This window comes from Miniopterus natalensis, chromosome 1 (assembly GCF_054644295.1).
Source record: "Miniopterus natalensis isolate mMinNat1 chromosome 1, mMinNat1.hap1, whole genome shotgun sequence".
Taxonomy (NCBI): Eukaryota; Metazoa; Chordata; class Mammalia; order Chiroptera; family Miniopteridae; genus Miniopterus; species Miniopterus natalensis.
Window position 1 is genome coordinate 188,764,888 of NC_142081.1, and position 27,731 is coordinate 188,792,618.

Sequence of the window (27,731 nt, forward strand, 5' to 3'; positions counted from 1 at the left end):
TATAAAACATAGTAAAAGTTTACTTAAGTAAAGGAAAATGGCTGCAGTTTTTATGGGACCACCAGTATTTGGCTCTGCCTTTTCTGTACTGTGTAAGGTTACTTCGTTTTTCACTTGTGTGTTTTTTGTGTGTTTTGTTTTTTTTTTTTAGCAAAGGCGTTCATGCATCTAGCAGTACAGCAAATTACCAGCTTTTGCTACACACACACACACATACATACATACATACATACATATATTTATCTGGGACTTTGGAGAAAGTGTTAGTATATGAGGGGCCCAAGATTGGAATTGGTACACTGATACTTAGTCTTGGTAAGCTGTTTAATGGGTTTTGAGATCCTGGAAAGGTTACCTGCTAATTGTTTTCTTCACTGTAAAAGCAATCAATTTGATTGTATCTTCAAGAGATGTTCCAACTATAAAAATTTCCTTTTTCTTGAAGCTCTATTGTATAAATGGCAGTCTTCTCATATTAACTGGTGGTGTAGAACATAAATGTAGCATCTCAAGGAATTGGGTCTCACTGGGTAATGATCAAATTAATAATGAGGAATATCCAGGAGTCTGTCTCTGGAACCTAGAAGTAAGAGGGTTCAGGCTTATGCATAGTTGTTAATAAAACAAGGCAAATAATAGCTCCATTAATCTAATTCACAATACTTACAATCTGCTATTTGTAACATTTTCCCTCTTAGAAAAATGTAAAAGAATGAGTGTTTGGGTCAGCTTTGCTTTTGAATGCCTCTATATTGTTTAAAGCTTGATGAATGTGAAGAGGTAAAAGATCAAAGTAAAGATAGTGGCTTTTTAAAATAAGTTTTAAGGAGTTTTCAAGCTAAAAAGTCTGATACTTTATCATTTGTGACTTTTTCTCACATTTTTAATATGCAAAATTTATATGCATTTTACAATCTATGAGGGTCTTAAAAACTGTTGGCAATTTGGTCGTCATTGCCTATGAATGCTTCAACTTGATCTGTCACTTCAATTAAGTATTGTACAGTTTTGGAACTATGTATTAAGTTACTTGCTAATTAAAATGCCTTAAAAAACGTCACTAACATTCCATATTGAAATAAGTAGGCTTGGAAACTGAACAGCAGGTTGTATGTTTCATAGTATTTAAGCAAATATTTGTTGTTGGAAGAGTGACCAAATTGCAAAGCAACAGACAAGAGCTTTGTTGTGAATCGAAGGAAGTTACAAGTAGATAAAACTATTATGTTTTGCTATTGAGACAATGTGCAAAACGATTACCTAACATCTGAGGCAGAAGAAATTTTCAAATGTCCTGCAATAGATCAAAGACATTTCAGAGCAACTAGAGGCTGTAATGTAGCTGATTCATGCACTGTGCTACACTATTGTTAAGGCATTGAGTCAGAGTTTAATTGACACTTTTTTCTTTCATGGTTTTAATATAAAATAATCTTGTGGATAATGCTTTGTCGATTCCAGAAATGTGTTCAGTTGAAATAAAGAGGATTCATTTCTTTTGTACATTGTCAATTTGCTAAACTTACTGCTTCAACAGATGGCATCAGCTAAGACTGTCAAGTTGGTCTGTGAAAGATTAGGTTAGACTAATTTGTGAAAAATAGAGCCAAAATAGTGAAGTCATAAGTGATGACTTCAGATTTTATACTGCTTTTAAATCTAAATAAAATCATGGATTTGTATTTAAAGGAAGGAGCTGTGACTTCAGCATTTGCAGGCAGACTGTTTTGTCCAGGCGCCAAACTAAAGTAGTTGTTTTGTATTAGTGACAGTAATAGCCAGAATGGAATGGACAGGAGGTGGCTGACCCTTAAAACCAATCTGCAAACCACCCTTCAAGTAGGGCCTGGATTCCATATTAGCTCACTTCTCTTGAGCCATCCCTAAGCCTGGTTTCCCTCTCTTTGGTTCATTGATCTAGCTGGTGTCATATGGCTCTTCCATGTATATTTGTCTGCATTTCCTTATTACTAATGCTGCTTCTCATCTCATTCCATGAATGTATTCCTTTTTGTGCTTCTTTATGATTGTTTCATTGCATTGGGTGGGGTAGGGGAAAGAGAGAGTAGACTCGTGTGCTCTCTTAGGCCTTTTGAACCAGGAGTCTGCTGTAGTGCAAATGGAGAATTATTAAGGCTTTTAAAAGAAATGCACATTTGCATATAGTAATGTTTTAGTGATAATGATGTGGCATTTTAAAGCAACTTACATTAGAATGGTTTCTTAGTTTTGTTTCGCGGGTTGAATATTTGTATGCTTCGAATTTTGCTTTTGCATTTGTGTGAAACCATGTGATCATTATATTTTGTAATCAGACTTGTTTTCTCAGTGCATTTCAGTATTGCAATAATACTTGACTAGGCCTGATAATGTATAGCTTGTTTGATATATACTCTAAAAATTTTTTCTTCAAGCTTAATTTTGCAAATGATTATGAAACAGGAGCACTTTTGGGCAAAGGTTTTGGGTAAATTTTGACTTATCTGATGTTTTTGTATTTATTTTTATGCAAGTTTTAGTTTTAAAATTTCCTAAATGAACTTTTACCAACCACGTTCTTTGTGAATATAGATACATGACTGATGGGATGTTACTTCGTGAAGCTATGAATGATCCTCTCCTGGAGCGTTACGGTGTAATAATTCTCGATGAGGCTCATGAAAGGACATTGGCTACAGATATCCTCATGGGTGTTCTCAAAGAAGTTGTGAGACAGAGATCAGATTTAAAGGTGAAGTAATTTCTTTACTCATTTTATTTATAAAATGTACATATAAAAAACAGGGAACACAGTGCTGATCAGTAACTATAAGAGAAGCAACCACTGAGTACTCACATTGATGGTTTTCTTTCTAATCTACTTTGCTTTGTCTTCATTTTAGATTTTAACTATACTTCTACTTTTGAGTAATGTATTTTTAAGCCAAATCTTTTTCATTTCTAACCCACCCAGCTGTTGTTTAATGATCTATAATATATGGTAGTTTTGTAACCCTTCTGCTCCAAAGGTTACAGAGGTCTTCTCTAAGGTTCAAATCGTTGTCCTTGTCTCAGCAGTGCTGGGAGGGGCAATAGCTATACCCAAAACAACCCACTTCTTAGAAATTAATTTGTTTATCCTAGTGCTTTTTTGATTGTTTTTCTGTTATACCAATTTTACTCTGACTAGTGTTACTATGTTGAGAAGGGTTTAAAACTGACTAAATGTTCTGTTTCTTTTTTTCTTTTCTTTTTTTTATCTTCATATGTTTTTCTTTCAAAAACCAAATTATGTTTTAAAGAATGTATTTGAGGAACTATATGAGTGCTACCATTATTGTTGAAGCTTTATGAGCTATTGAAGTTTTGGGGAGAAAGTCAGAGTAGAAATTAAGAACTCTAGAATGTTTTATGGGGAGGGAGGAGCCTTCTATTTAAGTAGATTTTAAATGGGTTATATAATGTATGATTTACACAGAAGGACTATAATTGCATAGTCACTCAGACCTGGACCTGAACAACCTTTTGTAGTTGTGGCTTTAAAAAGAAACCTATGTTTATTTTAGGAATCTGTTAAAGAAGTCGTGCTTATCAAAAGGGGATTTAGAAGAAGGGACAAAGTTTATATCTGCCATTGATTCTTTTTGTTTTTCTCTATGTGCAAGATTCTTGTGTTCTCTTTAGTAAATGGAGCAGTAATGATAATACATATTAGTGATACCTTTTACTAACCCCTTTTATATATTATGTAATTTTATAAACTTTGGTTCTTAAGGTATTGTTTCATGAAGATAATATAGTCTATGTATTGGGTGTCAGGTTTATTTCTAATTTTTTTAAATGTAAATAACTTGCTATAGCTCTGTCTTACTGTATTTGTTGTTTTTAATCACAATTTATTAGTTTGAAGACTTGTAGAATTTTTTATAACACATACACTATATAGAACAGGAAACATTACTTGTTTTTCTTTAAGACTACATAAGAATCCTTAAAGACAACTTCAGATAATTTACTGTTTTTTGTTTGTTTTTTTGTGTTTTTTTTTTTTTTTTTTTTTTGCCAGGTTATAGTTATGAGTGCTACTCTAGATGCAGGAAAATTCCAGATTTATTTTGATAACTGTCCTCTTTTAACTATTCCTGGACGTACACACCCTGTTGAGATCTTTTATACTCCTGAACCAGAGAGAGATTACCTTGAAGCAGCAATTCGAACAGTTATCCAGATTCACATGTGTGAAGAAGAGGAGGGAGATCTTCTACTTTTCTTAACTGGTCAAGAGGTATTGTCATTATTTGCTTCATTATTTAGCCATTGGTGTATTATTTCTATATCTAACAACTTTTAAGAACTTGGCATATATTAACCATTTTTTAAAGTCTCAATGTTTAAAATTTTTCTTCAACATGATTGTATTCGTGTATCACAATATAAACCTTATATAATCCATGCACTCTAAGAATACCCTTTTATACCATTAGTGTTTTTGTTCTAATTATCCTAAGAATGTTAAGTGCTTTGAGAATTCAAAGATTTAGCAATTTAGTCTCAATTTTGGAGAGACTTGGGTGGTCCAGTAATATGTGGTAATTTGCAGTTTTGCTGAGGTATCAATTTAATCACAGCTGATATAAAATCAGATTATGGTAGTTATTTGAGCTTGCGAGTGAGTGCAGATAACTTAGGTGCCCATCTACCATCAGTGAGTGCTTTTGTCTTCTTCCACATGCTCATTGAGGATTGAAAGGAATCACTGAAATTTCTTAGAATTTATCTCATTTTAAGATACGAATTTTAGCCCTGTCAGGTGTTGCTCAGTTGGTTGGGCATCATCCAGTGCACAAGGTTGCCAGTTCGATTCCTGGTCAGGGCACATGCTTGGGTTTTGGGCTTGATCCTCAGTAGGGGGCATGCAGGAGGCAGCTGACCCATGTTTTACTCTCATATCAATGTTTCTCTCTCCCCCACCCCCTTCCTCTCTCTCAAAATCAATTTAAAAAAAAAAAAGTTTTTATTATTTTTAACATATTTTTATTGATTTCAGAGAGAGGAAGAAGAGGGAGAGAGAGAAACATCAATGATAAGAGTCATTGATTGGCTGCCTTCTGCAACGCCCCCTGCAGGAGGCCAAACCTGCAGCCCCTGGGGCATGTGCCCTGACCGGGAATCGAACCGAGATCTCCTGAATCATAAGTTGATGCTCCACCACTGAGCCACACTGGCTGAGCAAAATATGTTTTTATTGATTTCAGAGAGGGCGGGAGAAGTGATAGAGAGAGAAACATCGATGAGAGGGAGACATTGACCAGGTGCCTCCTGCAGGCCCCCACTGGGGATGGAGCCTGAAACCCGGTCATGTGCCCTGACCAGGAATGGAAGGGGGCCTCTTGGTTCATGGTTGACACTTAGCCACACCAGCTGGGCTCTGATAATCAATTTTTAAAAACCTTTTTTTAAAAAAGATACAAAGTTTATTCTCCGGTGTAGCAAACTCATTTTTCCAAACTTGTTTCCAAAAAGATGTTTATAGGTGTGCTGTGAAATTCTTAAGTGCCTACATAAGTTCAGGAAATACCTGGATAAAATAGTTTTTATAAAGCCATTTAAGAAAGGTTTTTCTTAGAGTTCATCATTTGCTCTAATAGGCTTTGTGAATTTCTAGAATATGCTTCTCAAACTAATAAGCATGCCAATCACTTAGAAATCTTGCAGATTCTGATTCAAAGGTCAGGTGGGGCCTGAGATTCTGTATTCCTAATGAGCTTCCAAGTAATGCTGCAGTTCTCAAGGGATAAGTAGCAAGGTTCAAGAGTGAGTACTGCTGTTCCATTAGAACTTTTTTTAATGCTGGAAATATTCTTATCTGTGAAGCCGTCAATGACATGACTTTTGAGTATTTGAAATGTGGGTAGTGACAGGAGGGACTAAAGTTTTATTTTACAGAAATTTAATTAATTTTTAAATTTAAATATCTACACGTGGTGCCCCTCTCTCCTGTTTGTTTTTGTATGACCACTGGTTAATACTTTCTTTTACATTTTTAAAGGGATGTAAATTAAAACAAAGAATATGCAGCATGGATGATATATGGATGCAAAGCCTAAAATATTTGGGCCCTTTACAGTGAAAAATCTGACCCCTGCTCCAGAACATTTTTGCTCAGGTGTGGTCAGTGGATTGCCTGCCTAGGGGAGGAGAGTTTGCTAAAACAAAGGAGGTTCTTGACCCTGTTCCAGACTTTTTGAAACAGGTGAAATTTAAAAGTGAAATACAGGAATCTGCATCTCCTACCAGCTCCTCAGGCCTTTTTTATATTTTCTTAGGTTTAAAGTTCTCTTCTCCAGAGGAATGATTCAGTGGCTGTGGTCATGACTGCAACCACCTAAACAGTGTTGTGGGAAATTGCCCTAGTTATTTATCTCAGCTGTCTGCTATTTTATTGCTTATCTCTAGAATGTGAACTCTCTTTGTGTTCAGTTTCTACAGGGATGCTTGGTATATGAGTAATTTTTTTGTCCATTTCTTCAGTATTGTCTGTATGATTTATAATTTGTGCCCCATTGGCTATAGTTTCTTTTCTGTAAAGATTTTCAACCTTAACACTATTTACATTGAAAATCAATTCTTTGTCGTGGGGGTGTTTATTAGTATCTCTGGCCTCTACCCATTAGATGCAGTAACTCTCCCTTTCCTGGTTGTCACAACCAAAAATGTCTACACACACTGCAGATGTCCCTAGAGGGGTTCAAAATCATTGTCAGTAAAGACTGAATCATACTGTTCTTTTGTGAAATAAGATGTGTAGTGTAGCAGATTCAGTTTTACAGATAAATCTCTGTTGATAATAGTCTTCCTTTCTATGCATTTTGGATGAAAGAAATTTTGTGTATTGTGTAAGCAAGAGTGCTTTTTTTGATGGCATATAAACCATATTTATCCTGTAATGCTGTGCTGAGGTATTCATTTTGTCTTTTTGTGTCTGGTCTTGATAGTTTCTCACTTCCTCCAAAATGCATGGTATATTTTGTTAAACCACTATTTAAAATAATTATGTTCAGATAATCAAGCATATTAGAATTCTGTCAGAAATATCAGATGTCCTCATCGTGAGGACCTGAAAGACTTTTATGAGTTGATATTTTGTGCAGTTGATATTTTGGAAACTTCCTATAGCTTGGGAAAGGAAGGAAGTAAACCCTGTGGTTTCAAATGTGTCCTGGAAGGGGGAATATAAAGTCTTTCAATAAAGTGTCATAGTAATTGTGAACTAGGTTTAAATGTGCCCTTTAGATGACTAGTCTTGAATTTAAAGGCCTTTGAGGAGAAGGTAGCAGAGAACCTAATGTACTTTGTTTCATTGATTATATATAGTAGCACTGATTTAACGATATATAAAATAATTACCATTCCTCGTGTTCTTTACCCTTTGTTATTTTTTCTTAGTTAAAAGATAGAGTCTGGGAATTCATTACTCATAAGTTTGAATAGCATCCATAAAGTATATCTTGTGAAATTTTAAAATGATTTTAAAGACCATATTATATATTACCATTTTGACTACTTAAGCAATATTCCTCTATATAATCATCTGACTTAATTTGGAAGAGATCAGTTTTAATTGGTGAGAGGTTAGGAAAGGTTTGAATTCTAGAATGTTTTTTATGTTGTATACTACTGCTTAAAATGGGACTTACGAAGTCTTTTGGGGAGCTACACTATCGAATTAGATAATATAATTGAAATATCAGTTTGTAAATGCATACTTGAAGATGTTGAAACCCTTCATTCTTTAAGCAGTATTCTTTAATTTGCTGAGTAAAGTTGACTTTTCCACATGTAGTGAGTTCAGACTCTTTGAATTAGTAGGGTCCAAATTAATTTATTGACGTATGATACTTTTGGAATTGAAAGTCTTCTCAAATCAGATACTTCTGGCTGAATTCTCTGTATTGCTCATGGCTGAGCAGATGGTTGCTTTATGTTGATGACATGACTGCCAGTGAGTTTTGTGGTCTTCTAAACAGTGTATCAACTTTATGACAATTATGTAAACTTCAGGAGAAAATTTTGTTGCAGATTTTTAAAATTTAGTCTTTGCAGATTAGATAGTTTACTCTCAAGTAACATTGTAATTATCTTCCTGTTAAAATTCTGGAATCTGCAAATGTACAATATTGGGGCACTTTCCAATACTGTATGTGAAATCTGGGTGTTTGGTGACTTCTAACCATTTATTTTCTGGTCAGATATATGGCTTAAATTAATAAAATTGTGAATATTCTGAATATTGGCAGCCATTTTCCCTTTTTTCTAGAAAAATCTTGTTTTGCATTTATATCTAAACTTTTTGATTTGGAAGATAGCTAATTTTGTATTTGCATACCAGTAGGGGGCATGCTAATCTCTGTACAGAATTTGGTATCAGTACTTTAAAAAATATATATGCTTCATTTGTTATATTTTTTTCTTTCATTGAATAATGTTCTTTTATTTTCTTTTAGAAACTTTAGGCCTCAAAGAGAACTAGTAACATCTAATCTTTAATAGTAATTTTCTGTGTCATAATTTTCAAGACCATACCTGTTGTTTAAGAAAACTAATATGCTTGAAATGGATACTTAAAAAAAATTTGTTTTGGTCATCTAAGAACTTTGCATGCTTTAACACACACAAAAAAGCTGCACTGCACTTTAACTTAAAATCATTTCAAGGAAAATTCTAGTTTGAAATAATGAAAATATGGAATAAGTTTGCCTGCTAATTTTTTTTCTTTTGTAAAGAAAAATCATTGTCTTTGGGGTTAAAGATAATTTTTTTTGATAAGGATAATTTATGATTGGGTCATTCATTGGACAGGTTGGCAAATCACTTGTTCAACATACTTTTGAGTTTAACTGAATTAATGCTCCAGTGACATTTAAACTACATCTCCCTCCTGATTTTTAAGTTCCTTTGCCAACTCCACCTACCTTACCTCTCTGTGTCTCTCACACTCTCAGTATTCATTGTGTCTCCTCTCTTTAAATCTAGATTTGAAATGCAAATATATTGAAATAGTTTTCTGTGGTGGGGAAATTTTTGAAAGCGCTTTAAAGATATTTGGGTTAGCCTAGTTCTTAAGTATGTTGATACCGTAAAGGTGTTTCTTCTCATTAGGAACAATGAAACAAATCTTCCATATAATTGCATTAGTGATAACTGGACATTAAAGCCCAGTTGGCTTCTTTAAAAATCTAGCACATCAATTTCTTTTAGATTGTGAAAATTGAAAAGGTTATGACCGCAGTTAAGTATTCCTGGGTGAGAAATTCAATTTTAGTACAACTTGTTGAGAATTAATTAGGACATCCAACTTTAAGAAAAGGGATGTGGAGTGCCAATAAAGCAGTTGTGTGTGTGTTTGGCTACAGAAATCAAAGTTTTTAAAATTATTTTGGAAATCCCAATGAGATTTGCTAAATTAGTTTTGATTATGTAATTGAAAATATGCCACATAGAAATGGGATTATGATAAATACTTAAAATGTTTCAGGGTGTATTTGTTTTGTTTTCAGACTCACACTTTTATTTTGTAGGAAATTGATGAAGCCTGCAAGAGAATAAAGCGTGAAGTTGATGATTTGGGCCCTGAAGTTGGTGACATTAAAATCATTCCATTGTACTCTACACTCCCACCTCAGCAGCAGCAACGCATTTTTGAACCTCCGCCTCCAAAAAAACAGAATGGAGCAATTGGAAGAAAGGTAGCATAGAAGTGTTATGTATACTATGCTCACTTTTGAGATGTCAAACTATATAGAATTACAAAGGACTAAGTTATGGGTGATTGTGAACTAGCTTGTACAGTACGAAATAATCTATATTTCAAAAATAAATAAAAGAAACGTAGTTAGGTGGAGTTTTGTGTATCTTTTGACCTGAGAGGAAGAGCAGAACTGCTTTCCACCCCTTAACAAGAAGTGTCCCCCCTTAGCAAATGGAAGATTGGCTAGGGTGAATTAAGAAAAGAGGAATATGGCCAAGTGCTGTCTTTCCGATAAATCACATGGCAAAACTAAGTACTTTTTCTTTAATGCCTTGGCTTTTTCCTGGAATTTTCTTTAAGGTGTAACCAAATGTCATGTCCACCGGTGTGAATTGTTGATTGCACAGATCTCTAATAACAGTAGCACAAATTACACTGCATAAATATATGGGTTTCTTGAGTGCGGGAACTGTGGCTCTTTTTGGTGTGGGTGTGTGCCTGGCCCAGGAAGGGAGCTTGGGTTTTCCAACCCTTTGTCTGGGCACTTTGTTAGGGATGGGGAAGGGATCTGAGTTCTAGTGTGAAACAGTACAGCCATGCTTTTATATTTTAATAGATGGTGGTTCTAATAGATTCTTTGAAAATAAGTTTGTGTTTTGATTGAAACCCACTAGGATGGTGGGGTCAGCTGACTTGAAACCCTAGCCATTGGTTAAGTTTTTTAATGGCTGCATGTGAATTCTTAAACATGGCTCTGTAAAACTTAAATGAGCCAAAAACACTTGAATCGTGTGCAGCACCAGCCTATTGGAATGTGAATTAATAGGAAATTGATGGAGGCATTAACCATTTTTTTGAGTTTTTCATGGATCAGCAAGGTGGTGAATGACCTAAAAACAGTCTGACCCTAGCTTCATTATGTTGAACTTTGTCTTTAGAACATGCTAAAATATTTTTCTTTTGTTACTTTATGCGCATTCTGAACTTTAGTGGGGGGGGGATGGAACGGACCTGGGACTTGAAGTTTTAAGGGATACATTTTAGTATACAATTTTCAAGTTGATTTGTTGACTGAAAAGTACTAATTCTTTGTGAAGTTTTTAGCATGATTTTATATCAACAGATGTATGTAAACTAGCTATTTCTTAAACATCTCTTTAGTAAAGAGGAGTTAATGCATCCACCACACAGAATATTTGCCTTTTCTTGAAATTACATGCATTTGGTATATTTGCATTTGTTTTAATTTTACAATGGTGTTTTATTTATTGCTGCATAAAATTAGCATACAGCAAGATTTACTGTTTGTCTTTTCATGTAGTCTCTCCATTCCATTTTGAGTTACTTTGAGAAATACGGGTCCACACTTTTTAATCTTATTTTACATGTGAGCCCTTCTTTGCTCTGTTAATTTAGGTGCCAGTTCAATACATGATACATTTTGTAGAATCTACACCTTAAACCCATGGAGTAGAATTTGTTCTTTTAAAAAACAAAAACCAACAACTTGTTTTGTGTTCTAGTAAATCCTAAGAATATTGAGGAATATTTTCACTGAAAAGAAAAGAGGTTCCTCAGCAGCTGGTTGTAATATATATAGATGATGGGGGACCGTTGTAGTCCCCAAGGCTTGGGTTTACCTTGACTTTTAGTTGAGAATCAAAGCTAAGGGTCACAGTGTCACTTCATCATCCATTGGTGGTGCTTCATTCTGTTAAAGCTACAGGACCTTTTGCTGGGAATTCATGTTGTCTCTTGGCATGAGTCAACTTCATCTGGAGGTTAAGAAGAGCACTGTCATAGCCTCCCTGGATGATACAGAAAAAGGGAGGACTTCCTTGGCAATTGATACATCATTCTATTTTGAGGAAAAACACTTTGAATCCCATGTTTAGGGGAAAATGAATTTTTTTTTTAATGGAAGGGTTGTTCATAGAGGAAGATTTACTCATTGAGTCATATGTTTTTGATGCTGAGTAGGGAAACTGGAAGGAAGTGGGAGGAGTGCCAGTTTTTAGCTGGAGATAGCTGAAACACACTGGTCAAGCACTGACTGGCAGGCAAGATGAGCAGGTGACCATGTGAGACCCAGGGCCTGATTTGCCCAGTGAGAAAGGGAAAAGGGTTGGTGGGATTGTGGCTAAGGAGAGAAGGGTAAGAATTAGGGCTCACACAGATTCTATGAGGGAAAGTGGTGGATACCAGAACAGGAAAAACTGGCAGTCAGTTGCTATTTTTCTATTCTTTTTAACAGATGCCACAGCTTTAATAATATCCTGTCTCCTTATCAAACAAAGGACTAGAGGCCGATGTTTGATTCTTCTATCATGAATTTATTAATTAAACACCACTGTGCCGGTTACTAGACTGGAACTTTCATTCAAGAGTGTTTACTGTCCCTGATTGATATTCACAGTTAATTTAAGATTACATAGGAACATTTAGGGATTTACTTTCTGTTTTCAATTGTGTAAAAGAAAACATCTGATTCATTTTTTTGTTAAATTGCTTATGTACTTTGTTCTAATAAAAGGATAATAGCTAACAATAGAATATAATATGCATTGAAAGGTTTGGAACAAAGAATATTTAATACAGTTTTTAAAGTTTCACCAAATAATTGTAATTCTGTATTAGTTTATATTTGTTGGATACCTTTTGTAAGGTAGTGCCTTATTTGTTATTCCTCATTGTATTTATGTAAAATAGAGTTTGATTTGTAGTAAAACTAACAAAAGCCTTTTAGTATTAAAATTTTTAAATGTTGCCTATATTAAAGATAATGTTTTATGGCCATCTGGGGACTTAACTAGCATTCCTTTTACAAATAGTTACTTATTTTTATGTAGACTTTTGACATAACACTAATGGTGAACTATTTCATGTTTTTAATGATTAAGAAAGGTTGAAAATGCAAAACATGTATTTATTTATGTGAGGGGATAGATATTTTTGCCTGTTTTGATAATGCTTGTTTATTCAAGTATCTGACTTTAAGCTACAGCTACAGTATTTTTGTACATGCATTAAAGTTTGCTCATCAATAGATCACTTCTAAGTATCTTTTCACTAAGACATAATTGGTGCATTATAGATTTGGCGTTATTAAAATCTAGCAGCTATTCTTCGATTTTATTTAGTTTTCACTAATGTTGTCCATACAAATAGCTGATTTTTCTGTATACCTAAAATAAAATAAAAACACACAAAAAAGCAAGCTATTGGTACGGAACATAAGTGCTTTAATAAAAAGTTCATCTGAGTCTTATTAATTGTTTTGTGTGCAGTGATACATTACATGTCATCCTTCTGGAGATTGTATACTTTTCCAAACATCTACATTTGATTCTCATGATCTGTCTATTCTTGGATTCTAATTTGAGATTTTACCCACATGTGCCATTCTGTTTAAAGTGCTGAGTTTTGGTGATAGAAAATTTTCCTTCGGTAATGCTTGAAACTGTAGAAAGATGTACATGTGTGGAGTTGGATATTAACCAAGGAGTGTTTTTATCAGGGAGATAAGTGCGCAGTAAACTTATATTGCTTTATTGATGTTTTTCTTTTTATGCTTTGTTTCTATTTGAATATTCAAAATGTATTAGATTTTGTTGAAAAAGGAAGTCCTATAATGAGGTAAATGAAATTTTGAATTCTTAAATATTAGTTTTTTTATAGCATTGGCCATTGAAGAGCAAACCTTATTTCAAGTTTATTTACTGGATTGATTTGATGTTAGGGAAAGTTAATGGCTAATCTTACTTTCATTTGAATTTTACTTGTAATAAAACATGTACTGTTTATTTTTAAACAGGTAGTTGTGTCAACTAACATTGCGGAGACTTCTTTGACAATAGATGGTGTAGTATTTGTGATTGATCCTGGATTTGCCAAACAAAAGGTACTTATTTTAGTATGATAGTCGTATATTTTATAAATTAGTGTTAGCTTAACAGTAGTTACTAGCTACTCATTTATTGGCTAAAATTTACTGTTTAGAATTATTTTTGTTTATGGTTTTTAGACGACTGCTGTATGAACCCTTTGTGTTCTCTCTGGCTCTCACAAATTAAGCCCATGTTTAATGTTTAATCTCAGGATTTTTTAAAGTCTTACTTCTTTTAAAGGTTTCATTTTCTTTGTTTCTATATAATGGTGAGTGTTTTGTTTTGTACGTTTATTTAAGGAATATGGGGGTAGTAATAGTACAGGATTATCATCCCTGCAGATCAGTTACTTATCAACTAAATTAATTTCTATTATGTGACACACATAGTATTTGAACAAAGGTATTGTGTTAATCTCTAGTTTAACGGTACTGAATACCAAGCATTTTGCCAAATGAAGTGACTACTCAATAAATATTTGTATGTTTTATTATTCAAAGATCTTTGGTTACATTTTATAGGTATGATTGAGAGAATCATTGTACATAGTATTCATATTTTTGATGGAAAACTTTCCCTTTAAACTGAAAGCATGTAACTGACTTCTGGTCCAAGTTTAAAATATTTTTCTTGATGCCCACTTTGAATATTAGGTGTTGGAATTGACAGGTTCTTTTCAGGCAGGAGTCTTCAGCACTATCCACTGTATAAAAGCAAGGTAAAACTGGTAGAATTAATTACAGAGATAATCTCAATTATTTTAAATTCAAAAGGGTAAAGGTGGTCTGTGTTAGATAAGAGCTTTTCCATGTTAGCTTGAGTGTTTGAGAATGATGGAATCAGAATAGCAGAAAAAACATTATGGCAAAGGATGAGAGGTTCTGTTTCTAAGGGCACGATTTGTGGTGGTCATTAATAATATGTTTATTTTGGGATTAGGTGTGGGCTTTGGGCACTTCTGTAAATCACAGTTTTGTGTTTAATTGAAGAATCATTCTTCTGTTATTTCCCTTCTAATAGGTGTACAATCCTCGAATCAGAGTTGAGTCCCTTTTGGTGACAGCTATTAGTAAAGCTTCAGCCCAACAAAGGGCTGGTCGTGCTGGACGTACCAGACCTGGAAAATGCTTCAGACTTTACACAGAGAAAGCTTATAAAACAGAAATGCAGGTAAGAGGTTTACTGTATCCTTCCTGTTTGGAAGGTTAAGCTGAATTTGTTACCGGAAGAAAATTGCTTCATTGAGTTCATCTTGCCTTTTGGCACCGTAAACTCCTGAGTTTTTTTCCTGAGTCAGATTATGGTGTAATCTAGCAATGCAACTGTTGTTACAGTTTAAATTTAAGGTGGACAGCAGCAGTGACACTTAGAATCCTATAAAGATAGTTCATAGAAAGTGATTCCTTTCAAGTCTATTCTATAAGTATTTTTCTCATCTGAGTCAGTGGTGTAGAATTCAGTGCCAAAGTAAATAGCTAAGGAGGCAGAGAATAGATATGTTTTGTTTTCTGGAGCAAAAGGATTAAGTAATATTTAACACAGAACAAACATTTTTGTTTTTTGCTAGGATAACACCTATCCTGAGATTTTGCGTTCTAATTTAGGATCAGTTGTGTTACAGTTGAAGAAACTTGGTATTGATGATTTGGTGCATTTTGATTTTATGGACCCACCAGGTACGAATTCTCAGCATTTTTCATCAAATCTTAACCAAAATTGGATCTCTTTCTCTGTATCCTGTTTAGTACATACATTAAAAACATTTTACCTTTTCTTCCAGTAAGCATCAAAATAAGTCCTGTGTGTTAGCGTTAAAACTAAGAGTGACAATTATATGAATCAAATTTTTCCCCCTTCAGAATAGCTAAATTATTCTGGGAATTACTGACTAGGAATGAAAATGTGAGAAATTTTCTAATTTATTTTTTAGGAAAAATAGTTTCATGAACACATTGTTGAATGAACAGTTACTTACAAAGATGACTATTTTAACTACTAAACAGGAAAGTTTTGTAATTTTGTATGATCCATTGTTTGCTAGATCTCTGTAATTGAATTTGATGACAATTTGAGTTTTTAGTTTGGTCAACTATAGAGTGAAAAATAAGACTGCTTATAATACTTTGTACTTTGTCACGCTTTTGCTTGCCGCAGGCAACTTGTCTAATAGATTACCTTTTCCCCCTAGCTCCTGAAACTCTGATGAGAGCCCTAGAACTTTTGAATTATCTGGCTGCTTTAAATGATGATGGAGATTTGACTGAATTGGGATCGATGATGGCAGAGTTTCCTCTAGATCCACAGCTCGCTAAAATGGTTATTGCAAGTTGTGACTACAACTGTTCTAATGAGGTCCTATCTATTACTGCTATGTTGTCAGGTAATAGAGGGAAAGGAACTAAAAAAAACCCAGCTCTTCAAAGTTTGGGTGGACTTCACTTTTGGCTTTACTTTTTAATATTTAGTATGATAGTGGATTTTATAGATGGTTTTAAGGAACTCATTTTGTTTCCTAAATATCTTGTAAATAGCTTCATAATGACATAGTATTTAGAAAAGTAAGTTCTTGTGCACAAAATATAGTAAAACCATTGGCTGTCTTCAGTGCAAATAAAAATTGAAATAAGAAAAAAATAAGTCTGAACACAGTTGTAACTGAGTTCTTTGCGCTTTATTACTGACAGTACAAGAAGAACTTTGTTCTAGTACTTCACACTATAAAGTCAGCCTGAGACAATCCTAAACTATCATTTAAAGTAAACTTTTTCTACTTGCATACATACATATTTCAGTGGCAGTCAAAGATGAATTTCAAGCTTAGTATCAAATAAATAGAAGTAGTAATGTATAATTTTAGGCTTAAAATCTAACCTGATAATTCTTTTACAATGGAAGACAGACGCTTGATAAAAGATATATACAAGGGAGATAAGATTGTTAATTTTGAAAATTGGAACATTAACCTGAATAAATAGTGCTGTTTAGTAGCAGTAAAGCTTAATCCACAATTGAGTCGTAACTTGGAAATTACATTTTCCAAAAAGAAGAAATGTTAACGTACAAAGGTACACTGATTGTTTTAGCTAAACATAGGAGTATTTATTTTACTAGTTTTAGTACTGGGGAGAATTGACTTCTAGTCATGGAGCGGTTTATTGGTCTTAATTATAACTTAATGCCTCAAATAGTTCAAAATCTTATGGAATTAATAAGTTGAAAAATTTTCTAATTACAAAAATTTTGGCCTAGTTTAGATCTATGGTATATTTTAATGGTGTGAATTTTTTTTATCTAAGAACTAGCTAAAATGTTTTTGCAGAGTTATGACTGATCAGACTCAGAGCAGATGGGCAGGGCAGTATATTAAATCATTTTAATTAAATTGTAGTCTCACTTGCGGAGGTGGTGGTAGGTTGTTGTCTGCCTTTCTTATTATATGTTGTTTGTTAGATTCTCCCAGTGTGCTTATCCCAAGATTTTAGTTTTTAGATAAAGTGCAGGACAAGAGTTAACAGATTGTTTGTGTATTTATTGTTACCTACCCAGTTTTTGTTTTTCCTAGTTCTCTTATCAGGCATACAGTTACCATTGTTTGAGTTTAGAATATTAGTCCCTTAAAAAATTGGTCATTGTGATGCAGTTGAAATCTTCCAACTACGTGTCTTATTTGTAATAGGAGTTCTACAAAACATAGGACTTACTGGTCATCCTCTTCACGTTAAGGGAGTGAATACTTATGTGCAACAGTTATTAAGCATGGCATTTGTGGGGGGAAATGCTGAAAGGTGAGGAAGAAGTCATGGAACAAAAAGCTTGCTGAGCTTGGAATACTTTGTTTTCCATTTAAATAGTTCCTGAAGTTTATAGTGCAAGTCCCGTCGGGCAGTGCTCCTTACTCCCACTAACTGGTAGCTCGTTCACGTTAACTGTCACAACCATCTGAGATTTCTGTACGCTAATGAATTACCTTGCTTCAGTCACATTAAGCAAGACTTAATATTTACTGTGATCATGTGTCATTGTCTCTCTTTGGCTTCTTTGGCATCTTTTTAAAGGGGAAACTGTATGGGAAAGAGTAATTTGATACTGTATATGATTTCATTGTCACTTATTCCCATTATCTTCTATTTGAACAGATAATTTATTTGAATTGACAAGGTTTTAACAGCTTTAAAAATGTGTTTACAGAGTCCCAAGCTGTTAAGTATTTTTATTTTCATATTGCTTTTATGACTATGGAATTGCTAAAGTGAATTAAGGAAAGTTGTATTTCAAAAAATGTAGTGCACGCTTTGTAACAACTTAAAGTTTTATGTGAATTAATATTGAGGCTCTAAACAAATACTGTAGTTACATATTTTGATGACCCTTGAAATAATGACTGTTTCAGACTAATTGTCAACTTTTTAAATACTGGATTTTGCTTTTATATTGAGGTTTTGATTTAAATAACTTTTTTTTTTTTTTTTTTTTACCTTGGCACTTTACTAATCTTTTTATTAAAATGCTGGAAAGCTAGGCTGAATATCCCAGCCTTTTTGAATTTTCTTAATTCAGAGGCGGTTTAACCTTCCACCACTACTGCTATCATCAAAACCCAAGATTTCATGATATTTTTTATGTTACGTATGCTTCTGCTCACCGGTGCTAATAGTGATACCCACCAGTTGGTAATAGCCACAGCACTAGGGAAAAATTACAGTAGAAATGTGGTAGTAGACTGGTTGGAAAGTGGCCTTTAGCCCTGCAGTGGGCAAGTGTAGCTTCATAATTTTCATAGCCATTCAGTAGATTCAGTGGATGGCCTTTTGAAAAATTACATGTAGCTAAAAGGCTATTGACACCATAATTCTGGTTATTGGTAGAGCTATCAGCACTGGTTTTTGAAATAAGTTGAGCTTTCTAGTATCTTGATGGCCTTCAGAATAGCTGTTTTGATGCCTACTTTTAGATCTAGTTAAAATAATCAGGTACTCTGTAGCTTTGAAACCCTCTTGTCTTACAGATGTGGTTAGGTGTTGATGTACCAAATCAAGGTAGTACAGTCCAAGATGCAGTTGGAGGCCATCCTGCCCTGCCCTATGCTCTGTGAACTGACCTAGCTAGGCCTTGTTCCTCTATCTGTGAATGCGTGACTCATCGATATGGGCGTTTGTGTTGGGCCCATACCAACCTTGTTTAGTCCCACAGTGTTTTGTTCGCCCCACGGAGGCCAAGAAAGCCGCGGATGAGGCCAAGATGAGATTTGCCCACATAGATGGAGATCATCTGACACTGCTGAATGTCTACCACGCTTTTAAACAAAGTAAGTGTAAAACCAATTAAAGGCACTCCTTTTGTCCAAATGTCACGTGCATCATATATTTCTTCATTTCACTTTCATGTACTTGGGGCAACTTTACATTGGAAATCTAGAGGTACTTTTTAGAAGAAACTCCTGATCAACATTTAAGATAGAAGTTGATGGGTTTTTTTTTAAACTTTTGCTTTTAGGGAGGTTGGGCACCAATTACAGAAAACTGGAAAATACAGGGCAATAAGAATGAAATATTTGTATAAAATTTGCCTCAAACATACAGAATTTTTATATACTTCCCTCTGTTTATTTCCATACATTTTGCATTTTTTAATAAATAGTTATGTATCATTTGCAGAATCATTACTATCTAATATTTTTACTAATAAAAGTGCTTTTACATAAAAATAAAACTAACAATAGAAAAATGGGCAACAAATATTTACAAATGACTGTTCTTAGGCTACAGATAGTTGTAAAATCCCACGAGGAACAAAGTTCAACTTTTCAAGAAGTGCATTATTATTAAGTTACCATTTTCTTACCTGTGTAATTGGCAAAGGTTAAAAAAAATCAGCTGTGTACAAGTGGGTTTAGTGGAAAAATCTACAACAGATGTGGGAATATAAATTGTTGTCTTTGTGAAAAGCAATAGATCTTATGTTGTCAAGAACCTTAAGAAGTCCATACTCTTTGACCAAGATATTATCTTTTAGTATCCTGTGGGCACAGATCACATATGATTATGTCCCAGAATTATTTATGATAGTTAAAAAAGGAAGGGGGAAACTACCTAAATGCTCACTAATAGACAGGTGATTTAATGATTTATGCTATAGTCACATGATATTCCAGCTTTAAATCATGTTTTCAGGGAATATTTAATGACATGGAAGCATTTTACAGTTATTTGAAATTGAGGAAACAGTAATAATAAATTATTGCTAGATGCTGTTGGAATGCACCATTTATAAAATTAAATGAGAGGAAAACTCAAAAGAGGAAAAATACAGAAATAACTGCACAGTCCCAGAAAGTGTTTTGATTTCTACGTATCTGCAAGCTAACCTGTTGGACAATGTAGGATCAAAGACAGTCCTACTGTTCATCATCACCTTTACCAAAATGTTGGGGTTCTCAGTCACTCTGAGTTTGTGGCTTCTGCTAATAAGTTAGATTTTTAATTTATAACATTGGTGTTCACATTTTGCACCTTGTGTTTTATTTGTAACTCATTTCTATTACCTCATGATAATTCTATTGACACTTCTAAAATAGTCTTGACTTTGGCACACTCTGTAGAAGTGGTGGTGAATTTATTCATCTCAGGGTCCAAAAAGTGCTGGAGGGCCAGTATGTAGAACAGAGAGCATAGCAGCCAAGGTACTCACATCCATGGTTTACCTGTGAACCCTGGTATTAGTTCAATAGAATGACATCAGGTGGAAAAAAAGTGTGAAACCCTTTTCTGCCCAGTCTAACAAATTTGGGGCAGGTAAGGGAGGTAAATGAAAATCCAAGAGGTGAAAGTCAGTACATAGTTGCTTCAGGCATTTATTTTGTCTTTCTTGTGCCTAAAGTATTTTCAGTGCTTAATGTTAGAGACTATCCTTTCAGGGACAGTTCCTGTTGTGTGCCAAGCTGTGTCATACTGGTTGATACTGTGTGACCATCAGACACATCACCTACTCAGACTGACAGCTGCTGTAAAGGGAAGGCCTTGAGAAGGAACAGATTCACTTCCATTGTGGTTCTCAAAATCTTTTCATAATACTAAGATACTGTTTTAAGTGGAAATTAAGATTTCTAAAGGAGCAGTTTCTTTAGCCTATTACTCTCACAAGATACTTTAATTCTTTTAAAATTAAGAAATTGTATTTTGTCATTTAAGCTTTTGATAAGTAGTAGCACAGCAGCCTATTTGGATATAATAATTTTGTTATGAAAGTGAAATTTAGGATTGATGTTAGAACTGTATTTTGCTTTTAAATATAAATGTGACAGTGTAATATATGAGATTAGGAACTTAAAGATTTGAAAATGACAACATTACTAAATAATGTTTGTTCTTCATTCATACTTAGGAGATTTCTGTGAAAATACTGGAACAGTGTGTGTGTGTGTGTGTGTGTGTGTGTGTGTGTGTGTGTGTGTGTGTGTGTGTGTGTGTGTAAAAGCTTTTTCTAAATACTGGAACAGTGTGTGTGTGTGTGTGTGTGTGTGTGTGTGTGTGTGTGTGTGTGTGTGTGTGTGTGTGTGTGTGTGTGTGTGTGTGTGTGTGTGTCTGTGTGTGTGTGTGTGTGTGTGTGTGTGTGTGTGTGTGTGTGTGTGTGTGTGTGTGTAAAAGCTTTTTCTACTCCTAAATAGGAATAGCAGAGGAATGTCATGAACTAGAATTGTAGCATCCACTCATTAGTGCTACTATCTAACTTCTAGATCTGTTTGGTTATTTCATAGCTATTGAATTTGTACTGTTTTCACTCATGATTTCTAAATGATGCTATGTTGTGTAATTAATTGAAACAATAAGTATATTTGAAAAACAGCAAATATATTTCTAATTAGTCAAGAGGACCTATTTTATTAGATACAGTGGTTGATTACATAGTAAAGCTAAAATTCATCTTCATACTATTTGTTTAAATAACACTTGAAAAACAACTTGATTTGAGTTACTTTGCAACACCTTAATTTCTCTGAAGTGTGTGTGTGTGATTTCACTCTGAAATTGTTTGGCTTTAGATCTTAAGTATAGTTTACCATATTGGTAAGAAATATATACCTAGAATTACTTTAAGAAAATATTTCTGTTTTTTAATTTTATCCCTTCCATTTATCAAATTATTTCTCACAAGTTTAGATAAATAATATCTGATAGTTCTGTATATCTTGACAACTTAAAGTTGTTCTTTTGTTACTCTTGTGTATTCTAAAACTTTAGAACCTCAGAAAAGCTGCACTCCAGAGTGCAGTCAACACTTTTTATAAGTTCCCATTTTTATTGTCTTAGTTTTGACATTTTCATTGCCTTTCAGCTTAAGCAAAAACATCTCTAAAGCATACTTTCTCTCTGTTTCATCTTAAAGATATTCAGCGCTTTATTTTAAATGTCAGTAAGTTCAGATGGGTACCTTTTAGTTCTCATTCTAAATGAGTTAATTAATGGCCATTTTAACACATTTCTTCAATTTAAAGATCCATTTTACTACCTCCCTACCCACCCATTCTGTTCACGAAATGTGGCTGCATTTTGTAGTAGGTAAACATTTATTAATATATCTATTGTTTCTCTGAAAATCTATTAAGAAAATGAATCTTATAATTGATAGAATTCTAAAACCAAGGAGAAAAGAATATGCCAGAGATTCATGTATATCACAGTAGCTGGAGAAGGATCACCACACCTCCAATTTTTAGGCCCCACCCTTCTCTCCATTTCACAATGGCCCTCTTAGGTTTAGTTTTCAAAGGGCCTCCTTGTGATTATCTTTGGTACATAAAGATGTTACTGTATATTTTACATTGTGCTACAGCTTGAGTTCTTAGATGAGCAACGGATTAGTGGGACCTTTGTCAAGGATTCATCACTGGGGAAATTCCTTTGACAGTAAATATCTGGAGCAAAATTACTTGGAAGTGCTTTATGAGTGGGGGTTCTGGACAGCCTTGTAACTTTATCACTTGCATTTTAAACTCTGTCCAACACTAAGAGGTACATGGTTCACAATTGGGTGGAGGGATTAAGAAGTGCAGATTGGTTGTTAAAGAATAATCATGGGGATGTACAGTACAGCATAGGCAGTACAGATGGTGTCCGACGAGTAGGAGATTTATCAGGATGATCACTCAGTAAGTTACATAATGTCTAATCACTGGGGTGTCCGCCTGAAACTAATAGAGTATTGGATGTCATTGAAAAGAAAAAATTATTTAAAAAATAATCAGCCCTTCTTCAAGGCTTCTCCAAATAAACATATAATCTTAGTTTAAAAACAACAACAAAACAACCGACTTTAAAGTTTTGGGTCCTCTACCTCAGGCATAAAGAAAAAATACACAGTAATTTAAAATTCACTGTTACAACTTTTAAATTGAATTTGAACATCTAAGGTTGTCTTTTCTTGGAAAACGAGGACACCCTGGCCAGTGTGGTTCAGTTGGTTGAGCACCGTCCCATCTCCCGAAAGGTCACGGGTTTGATCCCCTGGTCAGGGTGCATAAGGGAGACAACCAATCCATGTTTCTCTCTCTCCCTCTCTGTTCCTCTCGAAAAATCAAAAACATTTTTTAAAAAGAAAATGAGAAAGACATGGCATTTTACCAAATTCCTTCTACCCTCCCCCCTTAGACCATGAATTGGAAACAATTCATTAAAAAAGGTTTATTCAAAAATCATTGTTTCATCATCCAATAGCCTAAAACCCTACAGATTTTTAGTCAAGTTGATAATGTTGTGATTCATTTATAAAGATGATTTGGGTAAATCCCCTTTCTGGATTATTTAGCTTATACTCTTTATAACAACTTTCCTTTTTAATTAGATGATAGACCTTTTGGATGATTCATGTCCCTTCTTTTTTTTCCCCTTCAACTTTGTAGATCATGAATCTGTTCAGTGGTGTTATGACAACTTCATTAACTACAGGTCCCTGATGTCAGCAGATAATGTACGCCAGCAGCTATCACGAATTATGGACAGATTTAATTTGCCTCGTCGAAGTACTGACTTTACAAGCAGGGACTATTATATTAATATAAGAAAAGCTTTGGTTACTGGTTATTTTATGCAGGTATGTGAATAATACAGTAATACAAAATAAATATTTACATAATATTGTTTACTTCCTATAATAGTCCTTGGAATCCACTTAAACACAAAAAGTCAGTTCAAGAAAGCCTATGAATATTGATCTTAAATGTTATGTCTAAATTCTCAAATGAACTAATATACTAAGACATTTTATGTGTCTAATGAATAACAAATTCCCTAAATGGCAAGTTACCAATTCAGTTAGGTAAAAATCAATTTTAGAATTACTTTTTTATTAAAGGAGTATTTATACCAAATGGATATGTTGTCCATTTTCAGGTGGTATTAGCAGCTATTTCCTCAATATAAATTTCAACCCTTGGTAAATGTATTAAAAGTTTCCTTGAATCTAGATCTCCATTGGAGATATATAATTGTTACAGGGTACTAAAAGGAAACAGTCGTCTGGGTGGATCCAGAAGTATAGTTCACTTTTCTCTTTATGTAGTAACTGATCACTCCAGAATTCAAATACTCAAACAGTATATTTCATTCACAGTTCTATAGTGATCATTGGTATTATAACAGACATTTTGTGTTACAAAAGCCAAAAATGTGTTACTTTTGAGCTAAGTAATAAAGATGGAATAGTTTTAAGTGTGCTATGTGGAGGCCATAGGAACTGAAGTGAAACTTTTTAGGCAAATTTAGTGGACATTTATTATTTTAAGATTTTATGTTTATTAGAGTTAGGTATGAATAGTAGAGTTCAGTATGAAGATTCTCCAGGCTCTTAATTATATTTGTAATATATACTAGTGTACACTAGCTTCTTTATCACATGTTCTTAAACTGGCTTTTAATTCAAAGAATATGGACAAAGCTATATTCAAGCATTATGGATTTCTAATTTTCTCTTAAGATTTAAATTTCTTATAAAATGGGCATGCATTATAGTACCTTGCTTTTTTGCTTCTCCTTTTTTTACTCTTTATTTTTTACTCTTTATTTTTTATCTTAAATGTAAATCTTCTAGTAATTGTTCATCTCTATAGTTGTCACCTGCTGCTAAATAGGTGACATTTAGAATCCACTCAGATAGTCTTTGGCAGGGAAAAGGGCCTGATAGTATATATAGCAGGCTTTCTGGACACGTCGGATCCCTGTTGAATCTAACTACTAGGCTGTGCCTGCTTTTCTAGTGAGAAAGCAACCATGGACAAATGGGCATGCCCGTGGTCCAATAAAACGTCCCTGCCACTGAAATTTAAAATTCATGTGATTTTTTTTTCCTCAGTATCAAATGTTGGATTGGTTTGTTCTGTTTTGTTTTGATTATCCCCTCCCCTAATCATTTAAAGATGTATGAGCCATTCTTGGCTGACAAGCCTTTAAAAAAACAGGCAGTGAGTTGCATTTGGCCTGCAGTACTTTGCTCATCCCTGCTTTTATCAGACAGTGATAAGTAAGAAGAGCCATGGCATAAAAAGCAAAAGGGGAGGCCTGTGTGTTCCTAATTTTATATATATATGTAGGTAGCTTTATACCACTTTTGCTTTGTAACTAGCACTTCAGAACCAGTGTGTATTAATTTATTGGGTTTTGGTTTCAGGTGGCACATTTAGAACGAACAGGGCATTACTTAACTGTGAAAGATAACCAGGTGGTTCAGTTGCATCCCTCTACTGTTCTTGACCACAAGCCTGAATGGGTGCTTTATAATGAGTTTGTTCTTACAACAAAGAATTACATTCGGACGTGTACAGATATCAAGCCAGAATGGTAAGCTACACCTTTTGTTCATTGGCTTTTGTTAGCATTTTGCTCAGAATGGAACCTGACTTTGTTATAGGATAGATGTTCTTCCTGTCCCTCTTAAGGGAACTTGGTATTCTATATACTTTGGTGGTGTGTAGTTAGGGACTTTGACCTGATAGTATGGTTACCCCTTACAATCTTTGCTGAGAGGAGAGGAGGATTGTTGGTATGGGCATGGGCAGGATTTGGAACCAGATATAAAAAGCTTCAGTTGACTAGGATCAAGAGTGTTTTTGGAGCCATTCTCGCGCTGTTGTGATTAACGCAGATTCCCTGGCTCCAGAAGTCAGTCTTTATATTTTATCTGTCCCATTATAATTGGCTCCCAGCTATTTATTATTTATATGTTGGTGCTTTGGGAGCTAAGCAAATGTAAAAATTATACCTGTCTTTGTATCTTAGCATATTTGATTTTACAAAATGTAATCAAAACTGATTGTGTTATTTTAAGCAAAATTAGCACCACCACCGCTACCCTTTGTGTGTGGAAGTTGTGGGGCTCCTTTTTTTTCTTTCCCTTCCAGAATCCATTCAATAATATATGATGGCAAACATCAGCCAAGAATGGTGGGACTGAAAGCATTTATTTAGTTGATGTCACTTGCTATATATTGTGAGGCTCCTTTCCTACAGTGATTTATGACTTTTGACACTTAAATTGTATAGGACATTACCATTTTATCTTATGTACTTTGTTGAGAAAAAATTGTATGGCTAAACATTAAAAAGATTTCAGTCAAGTGTATTCCTTGGGGTATAGTGTTATATTTATAGTTATTAAAACTTTGAAAATGAGAAGATCCAATCATTTGAATACCAAGATATTTCATTTATAGGATCTGTACTGCTATAACCTTGGAGAGGTTGGTTAAAATAGTGTTCTAGAGTGAATAAATGAATCACTTTATGTTAGTAAGTATCTTTATATTAATGTAAATAAAAGTTTTTGGTTTTTTTTTTTAATTTATCTTGAGTTTATTTTTAAGTTTATAGGTACTTCAACATCAGAAAACTTACAGCTTACTAGAATCACACATTGCTAAAAGAGGTGTTTTTAAGGAGTAGGCATTTATAATTTTAACACTGATGTGGATTTGTAGATTTGCCTTTACCAATCAGTTTATTAATGAGTAATGCCTATTCTATTTTTTCCCTCCTCTGGACAGGTTGGTGAAAATTGCCCCTCAATATTATGACATGAGCAATTTCCCACAGTGTGAAGCAAAGAGACAGTTGGACCGCATCATTGCCAAACTTCAATCCAAGGAATATTCACAGTACTGAATCCAGTGCTTAGAACTGAAGTGATTCAGAGGACAGCTTTAAAAGATGAGTGGACTGAAAGTTCAAGTTGTGCTCTTCACGTTGGTTCAATAATGGCCTTTATTTGAAAGCTTTTTAATTTTTCTTTACAGTAAATATTCCATTCTGATTTCATAAATTAAACATTTATGCCTCCCTTTTGTGTTGACACTGTAGCTCATACTGGAAAAGTCGATCAATGTTTTGCAGTTTATTGAAAGTAGTTCTATATATAACAATGTTATAAGCATTTCTTTAGAAATGGTTGAAAATGCTTCTAAAATGTGATTATCGACCATGGTATGCATGATCGTTGTAATTGTTGACATTCCTTTTTAGAAGTTGTGAAATGTTACAACTTGTGCTTATGTAGACACAATCTTCTGTCTCAGTACAGAGGCACTGACTTCAATAAAGTCTATTTATACTAATTTTGGCCAAAGCACTTTGATATCTTTGTTCTAGTCTCTTTAGGTATGGCTTCTTCTCTTCCAGAGTGTGGTGTGTTTTTTTGTTTTTTGGGGTTTTTTTTCAATTGTAAGTATACTCTCATTACATATTTAGCATCTTCCCACAAGAACTGCTCTTTAGATAAAGTAGTCTGTCTTTAAAGCAATATTTTTAAAAACATAGCTTTGCACTTTGTTAGGTTAATCAGGATGTGATATGATGGGGTCAAGTATGTAGCTTTTATTCAAAATTGGATCCCAGAAGACAAAATAATGAAAGGAGAGCTTTCGCTTCGTCTTAAAGTTCATTTCATGAGGCTGATAATTTATTATTTTGTTAACCACATTTTAGCAAATCTTTTTGTTAGGGAAACAGTCCAAGCACTCTAATCTCTGAAACAAATGTTTATTCGTATTAAATAGGTAGTAGGGAATGATATTATATTGTAGATCTTGATTTCAGTGTTGGATGTTTTATGTGATGTACAACAGTAATTAGTAT

At 34.1% G+C, this 27,731-nt stretch overlaps 1 protein-coding gene across 1 annotated transcript in view; it reads left to right on the forward strand.

The window, feature by feature from the left end:
• The window catches only part of DHX15 (DEAH-box helicase 15), a 50,820-nt gene extending 23,609 nt beyond the window's left edge, over positions 1–27,211 (forward strand). The window contains exons 4-14 of the mRNA XM_016218224.2: positions 2,572–2,731; positions 4,046–4,264; positions 9,558–9,725; positions 13,542–13,628; positions 14,635–14,784; positions 15,182–15,290; positions 15,803–15,994; positions 18,797–18,919; positions 23,510–23,700; positions 25,273–25,442; positions 26,645–27,211. Coding sequence (XP_016073710.1) covers positions 2,572–2,731; positions 4,046–4,264; positions 9,558–9,725; positions 13,542–13,628; positions 14,635–14,784; positions 15,182–15,290; positions 15,803–15,994; positions 18,797–18,919; positions 23,510–23,700; positions 25,273–25,442; positions 26,645–26,762 — 1,687 coding nt within the window. The 3' untranslated portion in view covers positions 26,763–27,211. The remainder of the gene's footprint in view (positions 1–2,571; positions 2,732–4,045; positions 4,265–9,557; positions 9,726–13,541; positions 13,629–14,634; positions 14,785–15,181; positions 15,291–15,802; positions 15,995–18,796; positions 18,920–23,509; positions 23,701–25,272; positions 25,443–26,644) is intronic.
• Positions 27,212–27,731: the final 520 nt, after the last annotated feature.